Raw genomic sequence first — 21,100 nt, forward strand, 5'->3', positions numbered from 1 at the left:
GATATATTTTTTTTTTTTTACATTGGTATGCTAGGGTAGGAAACATCATCATCCAAAACAAATGCATTTATATAAAAACATATTCTTCCTTTTCCCACTGCCAAGAGTGTCACCCACTAGGGAGAAGACTATGTTTAAACTAAAGGTAAAGGTATTTCTACAGATTAGATTAACCAGTGAACCAAGGTAGGTATTGTTGGCTATGTCTTCATCTGCAGTCCTCAGTGAGAAAACATGATCTTCACTGATCCTTTGGATTGGACAATGATGGTTAACTAAAGGAGGACGACCTTTCGGAATTTTAGAATGTTCTCTAATGAGGATTTTGCTCCCGACTACATATTAACTGGCCAACATGAGCTAACTATAATGTCTTCTCTGATGTTCAGAACAAAGTTAAGCTAGTGAAATTAGAATGGAGTTTGTATACTGAAGAAGCATCTAATGTTGACGATTATATACAATTTTATTATTTTGAACACGTTGAAAATGTTAAAAGGGAAAGTTGACATTTACATGAAGATATTTCTGTGTCTAAAATAAAACCAACACCTTCATTCCTTTAAGCAAGGTAATTAAACAATGGTAATTAAAACCATAGCCTTCACATCAGATGCTGGACCAAGTTTATTTTCTGGCTTCTCATCTGATGTTTGTGACAGCAATAATCACACTTCATTACAGGATGCATTGTAAACCTCTCCAGATCAAATCTGACAAGCTGTTTCGTGACAGCCACGCTTGGTGTGATTGAGATGTCTGTACACCCAACATTAAGTTACTTAGGCTTATAAGCCAAAGCTTTTACAGCCCAAAAGCCACAAATCCTTACCACTTTGTTTCACACCCTTTCTTGTCTCCAACAGTGGTGAAAACAGTGAGAAAAGTTACAGCTGAGACCTTGTGTGGATTTCTGAGAGGCCATTAATCACCTTGTTCCAAATTCTAAGATGAAGTCTTAAATAAAGAAAAGCACTAAATTCATTCATGATGTGTTGGGTATTTCTGACTGCAAATAGGCTGTGTGAGTACAGCTGTTTCCATGTCAGTCTTCAGTGTTCACTTCTTCCTTGCTGAGTAATACTCATGTAGAAAATGTTGCCCTACTGCAGAAAAGCCTTCTGTGAAATCAGACTGTTTACACACTCCTGTGCTATTACAAAAGTCCAATCGATTCTGTTGGCTATCACAAATAGAACAGGTTCAATATCTGTGGAAAAGGTAATCGGACGCTGCCACAGAGTAATTATTTTATAGTTAGTAGATGCTGATGCCACTTCTTAGCATCTCTCCTCTTCGAAACAAAATAAAGCGTAATTTCTTTGTCTTAACTCCGTAAAGACTCAATGGGAGAACTGCAAATCCTCTGTGGAATAGTTACAATTCCACTTTACTACTTGCCACTTTCACAGAGATTTTCTTCTGTTACAGCTGTTGAAAAGGTCAGACCATTTGAAACACATGGTTGACCAGCCTTCCCTTCAGTAAGCAAGGAGGCAGCGCAAGTCACTGCTAGATTGGTTGGGGTAGCATGGGCAACAGAAATAGTGGCAAAAGACATACAGCCTTGACAGCTTCATATGGAAGCTGGAAATAATTGGGCCATTAAGGGATGGCAACCACTTTTTGTTTATGGAATGCAATTCTTTTCCCTGTGACATCTCCACAGTCAAAGGGATGAAGAATTATTGCTACTTTGGGCATATTTAGATCTCTAGAATATTTTTTTTTAACTATTGTACCCCACCTGAAAGAATCAATCATGTGAGGTTTAAAACCAATCAGTCATTTTTCTTCTTTACATTTTGAATGTTTAGCTTCCCTAAAAGATCAATAATTACTTTTATAGGACACTGTGTCTGAAGAACTTAGGTCTATCATCTTGTAATGTTACACTGATCTGCCAAGATGTCTTCTGTGAAGATAAGGAAAAGAAATAATGCTTATTTTATTTGGTTATTTTCCTCTTCAGAACCTTTTCCTATAAAACCTGGTGAAAGAGATAAAAAACCTGGGATCTCAGTTGATCTGAAATGTTTCACATTGGTAGAAATCTCTTTGGGAAAGACTGACAAAGAAAAATTTCTCCTAATTTAAACAAGGTTTTCTAGTATCATCCTTTTGAAATAAAGAGCTGTTCCCAATGTATTTTGAGAACTTGTTGCCTGTGTCCTGCTACATCTGAGTGGCAAAACTTCTCCTTTACACATACTTTTGCCCTCTGGATGCTTAATTGCTATGAAATGCCTCACCCACCTCCTCACTCTCATTGGATAGCTTAACGGTTGAAGCTAGTGCCAGCCTGTCTGCCCTGACCAACCTGCCCCTTCTTCTCAATGCCACAGGTTATTATAACAAGTTTCTTCCCCACCGCCTAACACCATTGCGCTGTTTATATGAGGACTGCCTCCACTTTCTGTCCTCGCACTGACAAGTTGTCGCTGCCGTGCGATACCGACCATGTCACCTCTCCCCTCGCCCCGCTTGAGGCCGCTTCCCGCCTCAGCCTCGCGCCCGCTCAGCAGCCGCCGGCCGTTCGAAAGGGCGCCGTCAGCCCGCGCGTGCGCGCTCCCCGCCCGCGGGAGGCGAGGGGGCGGAGCGCCCGCTGCCCGCCGCGCCCTGCCGCGGCGGCTGGTCGAGACGGAGGAACTACCCGTCCCGGCATGCCCCGCGCGGCCCGCGCCCCATGGCCGCGGCGAGCGGCCCAGCTGCAGGGCACGCCGGGAGCTGTAGTTCCCTGGCGCTGGGTATTGTCTCTCCCCTTTCTCTGTCCGGGAACCCGACCGCCACCCCTGCCGGGTGAGTGCAGTGACTGACAGCTCCGCGCAGCCAGTGGCCGCGGCGCTGTGTGGCGGAGCCCCGGCGCCCGTCTCCTCGGTGACCGGGGAGCTGGTGCCTCAGTAGAGTAGCCGGAGTCCTGGGGGACGGAGGTGAGTGGGTCTAAGGGGGGGCTCTCCCATCCCCCTCGCAGCCGAGCGCCTGGCCCGGGACGCCGCTCGGAGTGCGGCGGCGGCGGGGCAGCAGATGGGCGGTGTGAGGGGAGCTGAGGGGGGAGGGGAGCGCGGCGGAGGGAGCCGAGGGGGAGGGCAGCGCCCGCGCCGCCCCCTCTGCGCGCCCCTTGGGCTGCGGCGCTGGCCGCGACCCCCGGCGGGCAGCGCTGCGGGGTGCGGGGTCCCGGGGGTGCCCCGTGCCCTCCCGTCTGTTTTTACCGCTTGAGTTTTCAAACCGCCCCTGCGGGCTCAGGTGCCGCGTCTCTCCTCCCGCAGCTCCACCCTCCCGGCGAGCGGCTGCCCCGCGCACCGCTGCTGCGGGCGGGTAGCGGCGGCGCTGACCCCCTCCCCGCGGCCTGCGGGTCGCCGTGCCCCGTGGGCTGCCTCCGCGCCCCCGGGGCAGCGCCGGGTGCGGGACCCCCCCCTCCCCACTGGGGCGGCGGGCCGCTGCAGCCGGGTCCCCTGTGCCGCCCCCCTGTGCCGCCCCGGGAAGCCGGCGGCGGGAGCTGGCCGTGCCCCGCCAAGCTCTCGCCTTTGACTGCGAGCCGTGCCCAGCCTGTTCCCGACCGCTGTTATCCCTCAGCAGACCCCGCGTGTCGCTGCCTTCAGCTGGAAATGCTGCCCTTTTCCGCGGCGTCCCGGCAGTTCGGAACGTATTTGCAAGAAAAGGGGGGGGGGGGGGGGGAACAAAATGCCAAACTACCAACAAAGCACCTTTTCACCTTCTTAAATACAGCAGATAAATTAATCTGCGTTGTAAACACATGACGGTTTATGCAGTGGCTTTAGAAAACTTTGTCCTTAGTCGCATGGGTCTTGTCAAGACAGAACAGCCAATGCGCCATTTGTGTTCTTGCACTTTGTACGCTGGCTTCGGTGTGAGAAGAGTTTTTATTAACAACTATTTTCCAGCCTGCTGTTACTAATTATAGTCAGTATTTTTTGAACGATCAAGCTAGGTATGCCTGTTTGTTTTCTGGCACAGTGGTTGCTGCTTATTCAGGAAACAATGGTATGTCCTGCCAATTGTGAATTGCTGATAAGATTTTTTTTAATTAAAATATTGTTTCAGCCCAAGTTCTCAAACAACTGGTAGCTGTCTTAGACAGGTTGTGCTGTTATATTTCTTGTGTAACTTGTCTGTAAACATGTACCACATTTGAATAGTGAGTGGAATTCAAATTTCATAACTTCAGTTGGGCTTTGTAGTGACATCACTTGTGAAAGTCAGTTCTGCCTTAATGAGTGGCATCCATGCTGAAAAGTTTTGCGGCACTTCAAGGTGTGTGTGTGTGCGGGGTGAGGGAACAGGCTTTCTCCTCTGTGCATGCTTTATCTTCTTACAGTCTCACCATTAAAAAAACACAGCGAAGCCAACCAGTTATCTGCTTTTAAAATAATAAAAAGCAGTGCATTACCATGGATCCTGTTATGCTGAGTGTCAGGCTTTTTCAAAATGAACTGGTGATCAGTAATATAGTCTTAGCTCTGTGTAACAAGGTTATAGTCTTAACATAGACTATAGCAGGAGTATGCCTTCTGTTTCTGTTCTTTTTGTTGCTATGAGTTACCAAGAGCAGAAGCAGGAAACAAACCACCTCTACCTTGAAAGCAAGCAAATAAGCATTATTTTCTCTTGAGGGTTTGAAAATGACATGAAAAGATAGCACTTACGCTAGGATGTGTAAAAACATTACATGAAGAAATGCAGTATTTCTGGGATAAACTACAGTTCAACTGTAACTGGTATTTCTGGGTGTTCTATACCCCCAAAATAATTGATTGAAATGGTAGACCAGAATGTATGCCGGCAGAACGCTGGAGTGTTTCTTTTTGTTTTGCAGTTCTGTGACAAAGCTGATGTACTTGGACAAATTATGTTATTTCACATACTTGAACAACTTTTAATGTGTATGTTAGTGTTTCTGTCTGAAATGTCCTGTGAAATATTTCGTACTTATTAAACTGTATTTGTTTTGTGTCATATTACTAAGCTGTATCGGAACAAACTTTGACGAATTTTCTGAAATGATAGTATTTTATATTTTTGATGTTCTCCAAATGATACTAGAAATTCTGTATTTTCAGTGTTTTTATTAAGTATATTGAAATGTTGCAAAACTCTTATTGAGATTTAGTTACTATGCATTGCAAATTACTCTGCTTTCATAGGCCTGCTTTCTGCTATAAAATGCAGATATACTCCTGACTAATAGTCACTGATGTGTTCTGGTATTGTACAGATTTTTTTCTTTAAGACTTACTTAATCATGCTTAATGATAGCAGAAAGTCAAAGTAAGCTTGGCCATGGGTAGTATTGTGGTGTAACTGTTTTTCTGACCTGTTGTGTATGACTGAATGTAGTTTTGCTATCAAATTAGTAAAATTCAGTGCTGTAATTATTAGAAGTAATTATACTAGTATATGATTGGTAGGCTCGTTAAGATTTGGTATTTAATTTAACCTGAAAATCAACAGCTCAAATAATTTTATCTTTGGTTAGTTGTGACTGTTATCACAGGTTATATAGGTCACTAACAATTGCATGTTTTGGTAAACATGCAGATGCCCACAAAGCAGCTAAAATGGTGAATAATGTCTTTGTTTCACTGGATACACTACACATTTTGTAATTTATTACAGGAAGTGGATATTCAGACATATGATTACTTTGAAACTGTGGAAGTTTGTGCCATTTTTGTACAACATCTCTTTAGCTTCAGGTATTAAATCTGCAAAGAAATTAAAAAAAACTTAGACAATTAGGTAATTTGATAATTTAGTTCTGAACTAGTTTGTTAACAATTTGTGAGTTGTTCTTTGTTGGAATCTCTCTGGTTCTGAGAAACACTATTTCAGTAATTTTTCCATTTGCCTATCATGCCATTTCTGCAGTAAAACATATTTTAATGTTGAGGGTTCTTGCAGAAGAGCTGCATTTGTCCTTTGTCATGCAGTTTCCTATATAAATATAATAAGCTGTTATTTGTCATGGGTGTGATTAGCACAAAAAGTGCACAATAATATTCAGCTACTGAGGGAGGGAAGAGATGGCTTTTACAGTGGATGTAATGCAGTTTTGTGGGGATTTTGTTTGTTTGTTGGTGTTTTTTTTAAATATATATACACATTGATAGCAAAACACCCTTTAATGTTGAATTACTTCCTAACTTTACACTCACAAAATTACACAAATATACTAATAGCTAAAAGTCTTCACACCTCTGGGACTTCATCATTAGATAAAAGTAATGTATTAGCAGACTGCTGTTTTGTTTTTATAGTGGTCAGGTTTGGGAATCATGTTCTCTTATCAGTAGTTATCATCTGGAATAAATGCTTGATGTGTAAAGGGCATAGATTGTGAAGGCAAATAGATAAATTGACTTGCAGGTAGAGTTAGAAGGCCTGTCATAGCAAATGTGGAATCATGAGGTAAGACAGTGCTTCCCAAGAGCAGACTAACTGTATTTTCATTGTGTGACTTTTATAGTTGCATTTAGGGTATTTTTTATAGATTAGAAAGATAACTGGAAAAATCTGTTGGGTTTTTTTTTTTTTATCAGGCTCTTCAACATTACAATATTGAGTCTTAAGGTTTTTTTGGTAATGACTGCTTTTTATTATATTTTTTCATCAGAGTATTTATAATCTAATACTCTTTCAATTGTTTCCTTTCCTTTTGCAAGCTAGTAGCACACTTTTAGGTGCCAGTTACTACAGTGCTTTGTGTTGACCTGGTTAGCAGCACGGTTTTGGAGGGTACCCAAGGGACACATTAGGCTATTCTCCAGACAATTGAGAAAAAAATTATTCACTGTAAGACAAATTAAAACATGTATATATTCATGCTCCTAGATAGCAGGTTTTTATTTACTGTTGGGCATTTGTTGGTTCGGTTTTTTTTGGTTGGAGAACTATGTCTTGAAGTTATTATTTTCAGAAAGTACCAGACCTAGTTAGGGATAGCTGAATGCACAGTGATCTCTTGGTTCACAAGTTTAGCCTCATCAGGAAAAGGTCACTATGTTTAAGGCACAAGACTGGATGCAAGTTGACAGGGGTCTTTTACAGCAATGTGTGAGTTTGGTGAAATGTTTGCAGAGCACTTCTTATGTTATGATTTCCATTTAAAGGTTAAGTGTGACATTTCATTACTTCTTAAAGCTAAGTTTTTTGGGTTTTTTTCCTCAGATTATAGGGGGACTGTTGTTATTTAAGCTAGATAATTGCTATATTAAAACAATTTGCAAAAACCATACTACATTGAACAGTCACAGCTGCAGCATGGAGACATAAAAACCTGATGTCCCTCTGTTAAAAAAAAAAAAGCAAACTAAAAACCTCAAAGTACAGCCAAGTGGATGTCTTCTGGTATCTTGAAGGATGTCCTGTTTAGGATTTGGAAGGGTCCTAAGGGAATCGCATCCTGTAGTTGAGTATTTAGCAGAATATTCAAGAAACAACAGTGATGTTTTTAAATTTGGTAATTGGACAGCTCATATATAGTTAGGTAGTTAAGACTTTGATCCTAAATTGTGTTTGATTTTTGTGTGTGTGTAGAATGTTTGAAGTTACGGTCTTTCTGTTTGGTCTATCCCAGGCAAAAATACTGTGAAAGTAGTGTGCTGTGGATTGTATCATGTTTTGAATGTGGTTGGGTTTTTTTGTTATTTCTGTAGCTGAGAGCAGTTATCAGAATGATTTCTTGGTCATTTTTCTTCCATGCAAGTAGGAGATTGGACACCACTAATTTAACACTTTAGATATGATGAATGTGTGTCTCTCCATGTGTGTATATATATTTATGTGTATTTATCTAAAAAGTTGCCCACATATACAAGATACCTGCTTTGAGTACCTTACACACTTTAAGTATGTTACAGTATGACTGAGTTATGAATAAGCCTGTGGACCAGCTCAGAGCAGTAATTATTTTCAGATTAGTTCTCACTTAATCAGACTGAGTTTATTGCAATTTTATGTAGCTGTAGTCCTCCTGCTACTTCAGTCAGTCATCCTCCAGACCTGTGGAAGTAAAAGTTCATATGATGCAACAAGGGTATAGTTTCAAAAGTTGAACAAGTTGTCATTTCTATTCTTTGTGTTAAGACATTTCTCATTTTAACCTGCTTAGTGGAGGAACCCTGTCTAAACCAATGGAATTTACCTGAGTATAATTGGAACAACACATCCAGACTTCAGTGTCAACACCAAAATGTAATGAAATCTGCTATTTCTTGCTGTTCATATAAAGCGGCTTTATCTTAATTGTAAAGTCATGCTGAGATTAATACTGGCAGCATGTGGAGTTCCTTTTTTCTTCCTCTTTTTTTTTTGAAATTTTAGGCTAAACTGAAACACATTGAAGTTGGAATGACTGACTGAAATGCATTTTTTTTATACTGTTTGCTTTCTGACATTATTTTTGAGTAGATTGATCGGTGTAGCAAAGTAAATCTGATTTTGGATACCTTTGGTCTAATACATGATTGAATGGCCATTTGTTGTGTATGTAACTGAAATGTATGTGCAAAAGTTGAAGTTTGAGACACTTATTTTATTCTGCCTTTACAGTCACTCAGTGGAGAGATAACAGGCAATTCTAGGGGTAACTTCTCTAACCTGTTTTACATGGATACATTTGGTACCTGTTTCTATACATGGAGTATAATGTGGGGTGGGCTGTAGCCGAATAGACACACTTGAGCTCTAATTTTTATGTTGCTGGGAAAGGACAGATGAGCTTCATCCAGGATTTTCACTGTGCTGTAAAATTTGGTGGTATTCTGGCAGTAATCCAGAAGTTAATTGAATAGTAGGTAGTGTGGTAGAGTTTGGGAAGATGTTACATGCTGTAGTATAAAAACACTGGCTGTACATCAGAAGACTTAGATTCTGTTCTTTGCTTTGCCATTCAGTTACTTTCTTATTTTGGACAGCTACTTTATTTGCATTTGCTACTGCTTTTTCATCAGTAAAATTAAGACTGTGGTACCTGTCCTTTTCAAATTGTTTTGAGTGTTGTGTTGATTCTCTAGCAGTAGTTTTTGGTAGAGTTCACTAGCAATGTTTCGGAACGCTAAAGGGAATACTGGGTGCTATAAAACGTGAAATATGACTGAGAATTAAAATGTCCTTTTTTTTTTTCTTTCTTTCTTTAGAGCTTCATCAGATGAAGAAGTGATACTCTTGAAACATGACAGGAAAAGAGACTAAATAAAAGTTTTCCTATTTCAGGAAAAAAAACCCAAAATGTATAGACCAGGGGAAACGGTCAAACGTCGACTCAACATGCATGCTGCTTCTCGGATACGAAGCGTGGAAGTTGCTAGAGGAAGAGCAGGTTATGGGTTTACCCTTTCTGGACAAGCTCCTTGTGTTCTTAGTTGTGTTATGAAAGGAAGCCCTGCAGATTATGTTGGACTTAAAGCAGGAGATCAGATATTTGCAGTTAATGAAATCAATGTGAAAAAAGCCTCTCATGAAGATGTAGTGAAACTTATAGGAAAATGTTCTGGAGTCCTGCATATGGTCATTGCTGAAGGGATTAGTCATATGGATTCATGTTCAAGTGATGAAGAAGTTGGTTTTTATGATGGGAAGGGGTGGCTGAAACCCAAACCTGACTCTAAAGCTCTGGGTATAAACAGAGCAGAGAAAGTTGTTGAAGAAATGCAGTCCGGTGGCATTTTCAACATGATCTTTGAGAACCCTACTCTTTGTGCTGGTAATGCAGATAATTCTGCACCAAAACAAAGGTCGTTTTCAATTTCTGCTGGTACTAAATTTGAAACTGGCAATGAAAGTGTAAGCAATCAAAACCTGCTGTCAAGGGAAGAAATATCCAAAGTCCTGAACGATGATTCAGTTTTTAGAGTTGGACTAGAGAGTGTGGAAGACTTTGGATTAGATGCAAGCATTTTAAATGTTGCCATGATTGTAGGTTACCTAGGCTCGATTGAACTTCCTTCAACAACCTCGAATTTGGAAAATGAGAGCTTGCAGGCTATTCGTGGATGCATGAGACGTCTGCGAGCAGAACAAAAAATCCATTCACTAGTGATGATGAAGATAATGCATGACTGTATTCAACTCTGCAGTGACAAATCCGGTGTAGTGGCAGAATATCCTGCAGAGAAACTGGCATTCAGTGCTGTTTGCCCAGATGACAGAAGATTCTTTGGACTAGTTACAATGCAGACAAATGATGATGCAAGCTTTGCTCTGGAAGATGAAGGTGTTCTGAGGACATCTTGCCATGTTTTTATGGTGGATCCTGAACTATTTCACCATAAAATTCACCAGGGCATAGCAAGACGTTTTGGACTGGAATGTACAGCAGATCCGGACACAAATGGCTGTCTAGAGTTCCCAACGTCATCTCTACCTGTTCTTCAGTTTATTTCTGTCCTGTATAGGGATATGGGAGAATTGATTGAGGGAATGCGTGCAAGAGCTTTTCTTGATGGTGATGCAGATGCTCATCAGAATAACAGTACAAGCAGTAACAGTGATAGTGGAATTGGAAATTTTAACCAAGAAGAAAAGAATAATAGGGTTTTGGTGGTTGATTTAGGGAGCAATCCAAGTAAACACATTCCTAACAGCATGTGGGAAAATCCAGTAGGAAGGGGACAAAATCAGCCTGCTTCCCATTGGAATGGCTTCTGTCATGAACAAGAAGGAAACGTTCCTTTAGAAGTAATTCAGAATGATAAGTCCCAAAATGTAAGCAAACACCTAAGTCCTTCTGCTCGTATTGAAGTTCCCCTGGTTTCCTCCCGAAATTCAGTACCCCCATCAAAGAAAAATGCTGCAGGCATAGGCAATCAAAGGTGGTTGCCTGTGCATGTTTTACAAGAATGGCAGCATGGAAATGCTAGTGACCAGGAGTCCTACACTGATTCTACGGATGGCTGGTCAAGTGTTAACTGTGGAACTCTTCCCCCGCCGATGAGTAAGATTCCAGCTGACAGGTACAGAGTTGATGGCAGCTTTGGTCAGCCTCAGTTAAAATCTCATAAAAATGAATGGTCTAAGAAGATGTTTTGCATGCAGAACAAATTTGCCCCTCCACACAGTATCAGGAAGTCTAAAGAAGATAAAAAGGTAAGAATGTAATGATGCTGGTTCCTAAAAAAACAAAAATGCATGCCCAACAGCCTATGGTATTTTTACACCATAATATTTGCACACTAAAATTTAAACATGTATTTTATCATTTACAAAATTTCAGATGAAGAAAATAATATAGTTCTTTCTCCTTCACTGAGGCTTTGCATATTCCTGTTTTAATTGACTGCAGCTCTGGAATCGTAAGTTTGTGGGAAGTGTTGTCTGTTAGAGCTTTCTCACATTTCTTCTGGTCTCTTCATTGTTTCCAAATGTTGCAGTGGCATTGCAATAAAAGGAGACATGACATTCTAGCAACTTCAGTTCCTTCTGACCTCCAGCAGCAAAAGAATGGAAACAGTCTGGATCTTCAGTCTGGTTCCTTTTTTATAGAAGGCTGGCTTGCAAATGGTATTATTTTAGTGATATCTATTTTTATAGAGATGTAGTCTAATCATTAGTAAAAAACTTGTGTTATACACATTTAACTTTAACTGAGACAATATTTTTATAAAAATTTGCTCCGTCAAACGTTTCAATCCAAGTAGATTTAAACCTACGTCAAAGGATAATTGTTAGTGGTGAATATAGTGTCCGCTGTTAAGTCACAAATCTGACATTCTGCCAGTAAACTGTAATTCAGATTTTATTCCAAATTACTGCTTCATTTACTTGTTTTGTCTACTATTAGGCTTCTATAAACCACAGTGAGAAGATGTAAAAAGTGTGGGAGGGGTATCCAACATAATTATGTACCATTTGCTTTGTCACATACAGGTTTGCTGTTGAGGGAACTAATTTCATGGGAGTCTGTTGTTTATAGCTGGGATTCTAGTAAAGCGGAGGCCATTTGTGCTAAACTAAACGAGTTACTAGCACAGTTGTATCTAAAACATTTGTCGACTCCAGGGAAAGACACAACCTTAAACTCCAAAACAGTATTGAAGAAGCATTGTCCTTTCATGAGGAAGTATTGCTTATATGATTGATTCAACCGTCCGTCATGCTATCCAAGTCTGCTTTTGAAGAAAATGTTTTTTTCACCTGGTTAAAAATATCCAACTGCTGCTGAAGTGGATTACAGTAGAGATTCATTAGTTGTTTCATACTTTTATAAACAATATCTTTGCATTGGTGTGACACTCAAGCATAGATGCATAGAGTTTTTGGGGATTAGAATGTAGAACTTCAGAAAATTTTGGTGTGGAAAGAGAAATTAATTTTTATTGCTTTTCTTGCACTGTGAAGCCAACAACTTTCTCATACATTCTTTTGTGTGCTTTTTGTGCTGAAAATGAAAAAATGAACTAGTATATATAATAGTATATTTTTAAGGTGAAGTGACTGCTGCAGGCAGCAATGTTTTCCAGACCCACAATAATGTAATAAATTTAAAGTCATCTTAAATAGGTGGTGATTCACACTTTTCAAAAACCAAATAGAAATTACCCAAATGGAAACATTTCATGTGTAAACATTGCCCACCCAAACTACCTATCCATCAATTCTATCTGCTACTCTGAAGACTATGTGCTCCTTATCTCTTTGCTGGTGGACCAAGGAAAAGGCCTTTTTATATGCGGCACCTGGTGCAGATGCATTTTGAATGTTGGTCCCAAGTGCTCCTTGGGAACTGGACCAGCTGCATGGGATGCTGTTGAAATTCCTTCAGAGTCTCTGCAACAAATTTATGTCTGCAGTGTTATTCATGGTAGTAATATGAATTAGATTTTTTTTTCCCCTGGGAGATTTAAAACTGAAAATATTCCTGAAATGTTTGAAACTTTTATTTCATGGAAGTCAAGAATATGCCAATGAAAATCTCATAGACAATTTTACATTTTAAGATGGAAGATGTTCTATGTGTGGGTAAACAATAATAATATTTCACCTACTGTATCATTCAGATCAGTATACACCAGTATATATGTTCCAACACTAAATGTCTCAGTCTTCCCTTTTAAGTGTATTTACTAATAAAATAGGCATTGTCTTCTTCGATTAATAACAAATCTGTTTGCAAGTCTCATTTAAAATGTTCCTACATGGCTTTAGCATTTAGTCTCCTCATTAAGGCTACAGAACCTCTTTTGCATTTTTATTTTGTTTTTCAGTATTATTGAAGGCTACTAAAACGGATGAGAAAAGCTCATGGAAGTCTTGAAATCATTTGCAAGCATGAGTTGCAAGCACTTAGCATTATTTAGAGCAATTCATAAAGATGAAGTAGTACTATGTTCTTACCTTAAATCTTTAATGAAAAATAGTCAGGGGATGTCATTATTGATGAATGTACCTCTGTACTTTAAGTACTGCAGAAATAGAGAAAATCTATGTTTTTGCATATTAGAGCACTAATTTGCTTTCATAAATAATGATAATTAGAAATTCAGACCCTCTTTTTGCTTTGTGTGAAGAGAAGAGGTAAGACTGTTAATTCTAAAACATTATTCAGATGGATTAGATGCTGGGTTCTGGAAAACTATGTGTCCTCAGCTTCCTGTGACCTTTTTGAGTGGTAAGGACTGATTTCACACAGCATGCTCAGACACATTCCAGTCATGGAATAAGTATATAAAATGGCCACGTAGGATTACATTAATATTTTTACAACCTAGTGGCTGAATGTAATGCTTCATTTAGCAGAGCAGTCCTTAAATTGCTTTTTAATTAAGGTGGGGGGTTTTGTCTTTTATGTTAATACTGAATGGTAATATATCCTACAAGTGGGAATGCGTAGAAGACACCAGAGGGAGAAAAGGTTACCAAAGTAGAGTTTTTTGATGGACTCTGCACATCCGTATTATGCATCGTCTTCCTTGGAGTTTTAAGTACATGCTGGGGAAAGGATGTGAGTTCCTGAATGCAATTCTGATCTAGCAGAACTGCTGTGCAGTTAAACAGATGATCACAACAAATGTAACTGAGCAAAATACACTGTTACTATACAGTGCTGGTGGTGGGTAAGAGGGTCATAAACTGATTTTATAGGTGTACTGATAAAACCTTTGTGAATGGTACAGAACATGATCAGATGTGAGAAAGCACTAGTGAACATACCTATTTAAAATTGCACTTTCAGAGCTGGACATGGGAAATGTTTCTTGTTGGTAGGAATAGGTATGGCCTTTCAGACTTAGGTTACAAGGAAGTAAACATGTTTTCTGAGTTTTGTTTTCCCTTTAATGGTGAAGTTTTCAGCTTACAAATTAGAATTGTGGTTAATTTTGTAATAATTGGCAAAAACCCTTTAAAAATATTCTTTTCACCGCTACAAAGCATTTTAAAGGTCTGTATAAGTGTGAATAGTTGAAAAATTTAGAAATGCCTGATTTGATTAAATGTTACTGGATAGCATGAGGTTTTTTTTGTTTTGCTTTAGAATGTTGTAAGGAATTTATCCCTAAATCACTGAACTCATAAAATTGCTCTATTTTTCTGGGTTTTAATCTTTGGGTTTTAGAATGGTTGTTGTACATGGGAAGAGGAGAACTAAACCAGGGAAATTTTAGTTCTCTTCTATCTCTTCTGAGATTTACTGGAAGGTACGTACCTCTGGCCCTGTGCACCCTCTAAAATTACTTCCTGTACTGAACTTCACATTTCCCATATTTCTTAGAAGTTTCATGTGAACAGATTTCTTTTGAAGCATCTTAGGAGACATTTGGGGTCTTTGTCTTCTAGATCCTTGAATTCTGTAAGCCTTAGACCAAAACAAATAGTGGGAGGCCTGGTGATATTGCTGAAATTCACTGAAAAGGCAGATCGTGGAAACTAAGGTGGCTTTCAACCTCAGAATGACTAAGGAGATTTCTGGTGTCGAGAAGCTTCTAAATTGCTGTAAGACTCATAGTGGGTAGGCTAATGAGGTCAATGAGCAGATCAAGAGTTGTTTTCAGTGGGAATGGAATAATTCCTGCTTTTTTGTTTGTTACTCCTTTTGCGCTCTACTGACTTAGCTGTTGCATTATTTCCATCTTCTTCAGCACTCCAAGTTCCAGTCACTTACCTACTCTGCCTTTTGCATGATTTTGGGTTACGCAAAAGAAAAGCACCATAAACAATATGAAAACATCAGGGGATGTTAGGATTGGCAAGGAACTTGAGAAATTGCTGCACAGGGAAGCATTTCTTTCCCTCTAGACTAAATGAATATAATACATTTGATTTTGCTCAGCCCTCACTCTCTGTTTTTGGGCTAGTGCCTGGCCAAAAATATGTCTACCCATTACTGTTTTGTATTGTCTTACTGGGAAAATACTCCTTTTTCCACTGGAAAGCTTCGTAACAGTCTGTTTAGTCTTTGAGTTTACTCTCCATGAGGGTAGAATCCTAGGCACTGATGTCTCGTCATTCTTTTTGTAGAAAGAAAGTCTGTTTTTGTATTGTGGAGGCAAGTACAACATTTAAGATCACAAGAGAGAGGTTTTACAACCTGACCTTAATAACTAGTATTTGGGTACTAGGTTTATTCCAAGAGAATATGACAACAGTAAATTACAAGGTAATTAAAAAGCCTTTTAAAATTTTGAGTATTGATTTTTAGAAACCCTTTTCTGTTTCACATTTGTTTTAAGACTTCTATCTTGACCATACTATTGCTTGCGCTCATGAAGTGTGAATTTGTAAACGGATCCTATTTGTAGACCTTAGAGGAAGAAAAAAATAGATTATCTCATTGTCTTAGACTCACTGGACAATAGTATTGCAAATACATTTTTGTTTTTAAACCAAAAGTCAACTGCTTTGTAACCTTCATGACTTCAGCTATTGAAAATATTGTAAAAATGTAGAAGAGAGAAGACAGGTAAGCAATACTGAGGGGTTCATTAACGCATGTTTCCTTGGTGATATATTTTCTGGTTTACTGTAATTGTTACTCTGTTTTCATCAGAAGTTTAACTGTAACTAGTTCAGAGTTGTCCTTGTTTCCAAAGCAAGTACTACTGAAAAAAATACACTGTTCAAGTTAAAAATGGAATAGTTTTTTTGTGAAAATTTGTAATTTGCTTCAAATCCAAGAATTGCATTTTTTAATGTTGGTAACTGAAAGGCAGATATTTTAGATGCAAAGACAATGTTGGCAAAGCTGAGTGGTTCCCATATTTGTTTTTTGTTGTATAATTATATGTTTTTTTCCCTTTCCTCTGCAATTCTGTTTGATCACTAGCTTAAATTGTTCCACCCCAGCTGTTTATAAAGCAGAATTAATGGCAGCTGGATTGCTATTCTTACACTGTGCAATTTAATGTGAACCTTTGGAATTACAGGCTTTGATCTGATTTGAGATGTACGTATATACCTTCAAGAGAACTCAACTGAAATCTGAAACATCAAGCTAGATCTTGAGAATGTGCTAATGTGAATTAATCTGGAAAGAGGCATTTATATGAAACCGGTCCTCTTGATACATTTCCTATGAGAAAATGAAAAGCAGTTAAGCGTTCAGTAATTTAATTCAGCCTTTTCATATGATTGTAATCTTCTAAAATAATGATTTTAAAAGGTGGTCAGTTCTAGGATCTTTAAAAATGTATAAAAAGCCAAAATAATGGTGGGTGTTTTTCTCTGAAAATGAAATTACGTAAAATCTGGAAAGTAAATGATTGTAGAGCAATGCTGACTTTTCATATGATTGTAATCTTCTAAAATAATGATTTTAAAAGGTGGTCAGTTCTAGGATCTTTAAAAATGTATAAAAAGCCAAAATAATGGTGGGTGTTTTTCTCTGAAAATGAAATTACGTAAAATCTGGAAAGTAAATGATTGTAGAGCAATGCTGACTTTGTGAAATTTTCTCATTTCAAATTTATGTGCTAGGGATTTAGATTTTTTCATTATACCTGAATTTAAATGTTTTCTAGATCAAGTGTAGGTTTGGGCTGCAATTAACATCATGAAAATTAAGGGGAGATGCTGGCATCGCAAGTATTTCTGAGCTAGTTTTGAGTTGCAAAATCATAGAAGAATGTAGCACCTTGAGAAACAAAAGACATAATAAAGTAGTGTCGAGAAAAATAATTAGCACAGAATGAATTGAAATAATAAAAAGTGGCTCTATTTTAAGTTTTAAATGTAGAAGCTTTGAGATAGAAGATTATAACATTATTGTCTGAGCTTTCAGTTATACAAAGATAGACCCCAATTCCTTGCAGTTGAGAAGATGTAGAGAAAAAAAGGAGTGTAAAAGAGCAGTTCTTCACTCTAGAAGCAATACATCAGTATGGAATCAAAGGTCTTTGATTAACAAAAATAAATATGGAATTGCTAAAACTTGCCTGAAGTATCTAAACATAAACATGGAAAAATGAAGCCTCAAGAGAAAGACTTGAAAATAAATCCCATCAATAAAATTGCCATTAAGACATCAGAAAGTTGCAAAGATAGTACTAGAGGAGGATTTTCTGCATCATCCAACCAAATTTTAGGTCTTCTAGGCAGTCATGTATTGTCATGCCTCCCATACATTTAGCAGCTGTACCTTGAAAAAAAATGTGTTTGCACCCAGCCTTCTACAGAAATGTATTACATTTCTATTACAATGTTAGACACTTGTTTTGATTTTTCCAGTATGAAATCTAGTCATGGCCACCTTATACTCATTTCCTCTGCTGCTAGTGACTCCTTTAGTGAATTTGAATCTTTTTTTCCAGTGTTTACCTTTTTGTTCTCTTTTGGCTTTAATTTTGTTTGATGTAAAGCAGTTAGTCTTTCAGTCTTCTGGGAAGTAAGGTTTTCATTCTCTGGATAACTTTAGTAGCTCTTTCAGTAAGTATTCTAGTTTAAATTCTTTCTTGGAGCTGAGTGACCAAAATTTTATGCTGATTTCCTGGTCAAGCTTTTGTGTAATTGTAATATACAATTACAAATACAAAAATAATACAAAAATATACAAAAATGTATTTTCCTGTCTCTATTGCCAGTAACTTCCCAAAATACCTCTTAACATATTATTACTTTTTGCATAGCACATAGCATTGATGGTTAATACTTCTTTTGTAATCAATCAGTAAAAACATCCATATATATATCAAATGAGATATCCAATATTGAGGTCAATATTCTGTTTTGGATACCATCCAGGAGCAGCTGCTTAGAGGAATCCTAGAAGAACAGTGAAAAAAATCTCCTAATTTGCAGCAGCATGTAGTTTAGAGACTTTCCTCTGGTAGAGGCACTATCCATCCATATCATTGTGTGTAATAACCTTCGTTCTTGAATTTGTTTTTTCTTAAACTCAGTTGTACTTCTGGCATTCCTGCTATCACTTGACATATATTCTGCAGTTTAATAGCATGGAAAGAAAACAGTACATAATTGTTACTTCTATATAGTTTCATTTCATACCTGCTAATATTTGCCATAAGAAATACTGAACAATCTTACTGTCTATTTATTTTCTCTTAGGCATTTTATTTTGTTTTAAACCTCAACCACCAGTCACCTACTTTCCAAACAGAAGTCAGCTTAGTCTCCTCCCATACAAAAGTTTTTTGTAATTTTAGTCTTTCTCCCTTAGTTATGCTATATTACTTTTGATATGGGTTGACCAGTATTATAAGCAGTGGGCAGGCAATGTAGTCATAAAACTTATTTCTTGATTTCTTTCACTTTTCTCATGAATCTTCATTTGCCTTTTTGATTGTTACTGATTATTGGGCCATACTTACTTAATGTTCCCAGCTAATGCTTTCCTAATGTTCAAGATGATTTCGAGCCACTTGTTATGTGTGTACTTGTAATTTTCTCCACGTTTTCCCCTAGTGTACTCTGATCTTTCTGTTCCTCTGCAATTTCCAATTAATAGGCTTCCAACTCATAAAGGATACTGTTATCTTGTTATACTGAGAAAATGATTTTACTATTCCATCTGCATTAATGCCATCAGCATGTGTGCTTTTTTGTTTGAAAAGGGATTAGGCTAGTACTGAAATGTAGGCGGTCAGTGTTTTGTGCTTATTATCCTTAGTACAGGAGACAAGCAATAAATTTCATTTACTTGGATGTCCAGTGTGACAGGACAGCCTATTTTCTGTGTCTTCCCAGAGTGCACAGAGATCTTACATGAAATTTTACATCATTCTTTATTATATTATGGGCCAAACTGCCATTAAAAATGCCCCTGTAACGGTTGGAAGGCAGAGAAATGATTAATAAAGAGGTATTCTTAAAAGCGACCAGATCCATTGACCAGTAATGGTGAGTGATACCATTTGAATCCGTTGTCATACTGGTGCCAAAAAAAAAAAAATAAACCATTACAGGAATTAAAGGCTGTGGAAGAGCTGTCAGTAAAGTTTGAATGATGCTAGACCTCCCCCACCTAGTCCAGTTTTCTGAGGTGATGTCAATCCATGATGATGGCAGCAGTGTGGGGCAGCCTGGAGGGTGTTACTTAATTCTTTTTTGTTCCATAGCATATGGAGCCCTCTCTTATCAGCATGCCTTCTGTACCTCAGGACTTACTGCTTCTGTTCCTGCTATGGTCCAGGGGACTGGACCACAGCAAGCTCTTTCCCATTTCCTTCCCAGATTCTTTTATCTCTTTCAGGTACGAGAGGCCCTAACCCAGCGTACCTGATATTTCAATCCATCCCATTCTCAGGCCCCACAGACCCTCACTTTACAAGTCCTGCAAGTCTGTGCTGTCAGTTTTTGGGTGGAGGAGCGTGTGACACTGGCTGATAGGATGAGGGGCAAAGGGAGGTGATGGCCTACAGTCTGACTGCATTGCTTCAGCAGGGTGGTTGCTCTGCTAACAGGACCCATAATCCGAAGAATGGGCACTTGGGGATGGTAGTGGACTACAGAGGAAGATTAAGCCAAGTGGTCCAGAGGAGGATTTGAGACTAATGTTGATGAAAATATTTGTATCAGCTGCTTTGTTCTACAATCCTCCAAGGTTTTCACTGTTTTTTGAGATTTTGTGCACCATGTTGGTATTACTGTAGCATCCCTGTTTCCCATCCCTTTTCAGAAAGGTCTACATTAGGAGCTTTCTTTCTGAAGTCTTAAGCTGGCGTTTTTGTAAAGATGAACTGCTGCTCCAGCTTCAATAGCTGGTAATAGGAGTAGAACACATTAAAATTTGAGATTTTATAGTTAGTATGATTAAGCTCTGTGACACATAGAACATAGCAAATTCTGTATCTAGTTGAGCTTCTTAAACTGAGGCCTTTTAAATTGGTGCTGTTATTTTTTTTCTCCTTTGCGATAAAATCTGTGAATATAAGCACCCTCCTTCTGTTATGTGCTTTTTAGAGGCAATTAATCAGAAATGAGTACTCAAATTGACACTTTTCGTACAGGTGCTCATAGTCAGAGCTTTTGTTAAAATAATCTAATTTATTGGACTTTCTAGTGTAGGGAGATGCTTACCTGGGAAATTGACTTCTGGTTTTATATAGTTCCTGTGTATGTGCCACCTGCTCTTATATAGAACCTGCTTGACAGAAACGATCTCTATCAAAATTACTACATACCAGTAACTATATTTTTGTTGTAGAGCTCTTATAACTTTGTTCATGGCGTTCAATTACTTATGCTTTTTTCCTCAAATATTTTTAAAAAAAATCACTCAGATGCCTCTGAATCTTGTGAGATTAGCTTTCATTGTGAAACAGTTTTGAAAGCATCCTTCTGTAAATGTAGATGATCAGGCTTGTTAGTGGTGTTTTTAACCTTTTAGATTAGCTCTTCTATATTTTACCTTTCCCTCTTCCTGGTCTTCCACACCGCAGCCAAAATCTCTGTCCTGTAAGATTTAGCCCTTTTAGTTTCCCCTCAAGGTCACAAACTGTTTTCTCCATGAAAAGATTAAAATTGCTAGATGTTGTAAAGCTGGCCTAAGCCTCACTGTTTTTCTTTCTCCTTTTTTCCTCCTTTTTTTGGATTAATTGTTGCCAGCTGCCTGTATTTTGTCACTGTCGGGAGGCTTGAACACCTAGTAAAAATCTCCCACTTCCTTACCCTCTTGTACACCAAAAGCTGCCAG

The 21,100-nt window shown here is 38.6% G+C and overlaps 1 protein-coding gene across 3 annotated transcripts in view; it reads left to right on the plus strand.

Annotated features, from left to right (window-relative positions):
- The first annotated feature begins 2,087 nt into the window (after nucleotides 1–2,087).
- The window catches only part of RGS12 (regulator of G protein signaling 12), a 91,249-nt gene continuing 72,236 nt past the window's right edge, over nucleotides 2,088–21,100 (plus strand). For all 3 annotated transcript variants that reach the window (XM_080411135.1, XM_080411137.1, XM_080411136.1), the window contains exons 1-2: nucleotides 2,088–2,930; nucleotides 9,156–11,103. In XM_080411135.1, the coding sequence (XP_080267261.1) occupies nucleotides 9,247–11,103 (1,857 nt within the window). In that variant the 5' untranslated portion in view covers nucleotides 2,088–2,930; nucleotides 9,156–9,246. The remainder of the gene's footprint in view (nucleotides 2,931–9,155; nucleotides 11,104–21,100) is intronic.

This window comes from Falco punctatus (assembly GCF_963210335.1).
Source record: "Falco punctatus genome assembly, chromosome: 1".
NCBI classification, from domain to species: Eukaryota; Metazoa; Chordata; class Aves; order Falconiformes; family Falconidae; genus Falco; species Falco punctatus.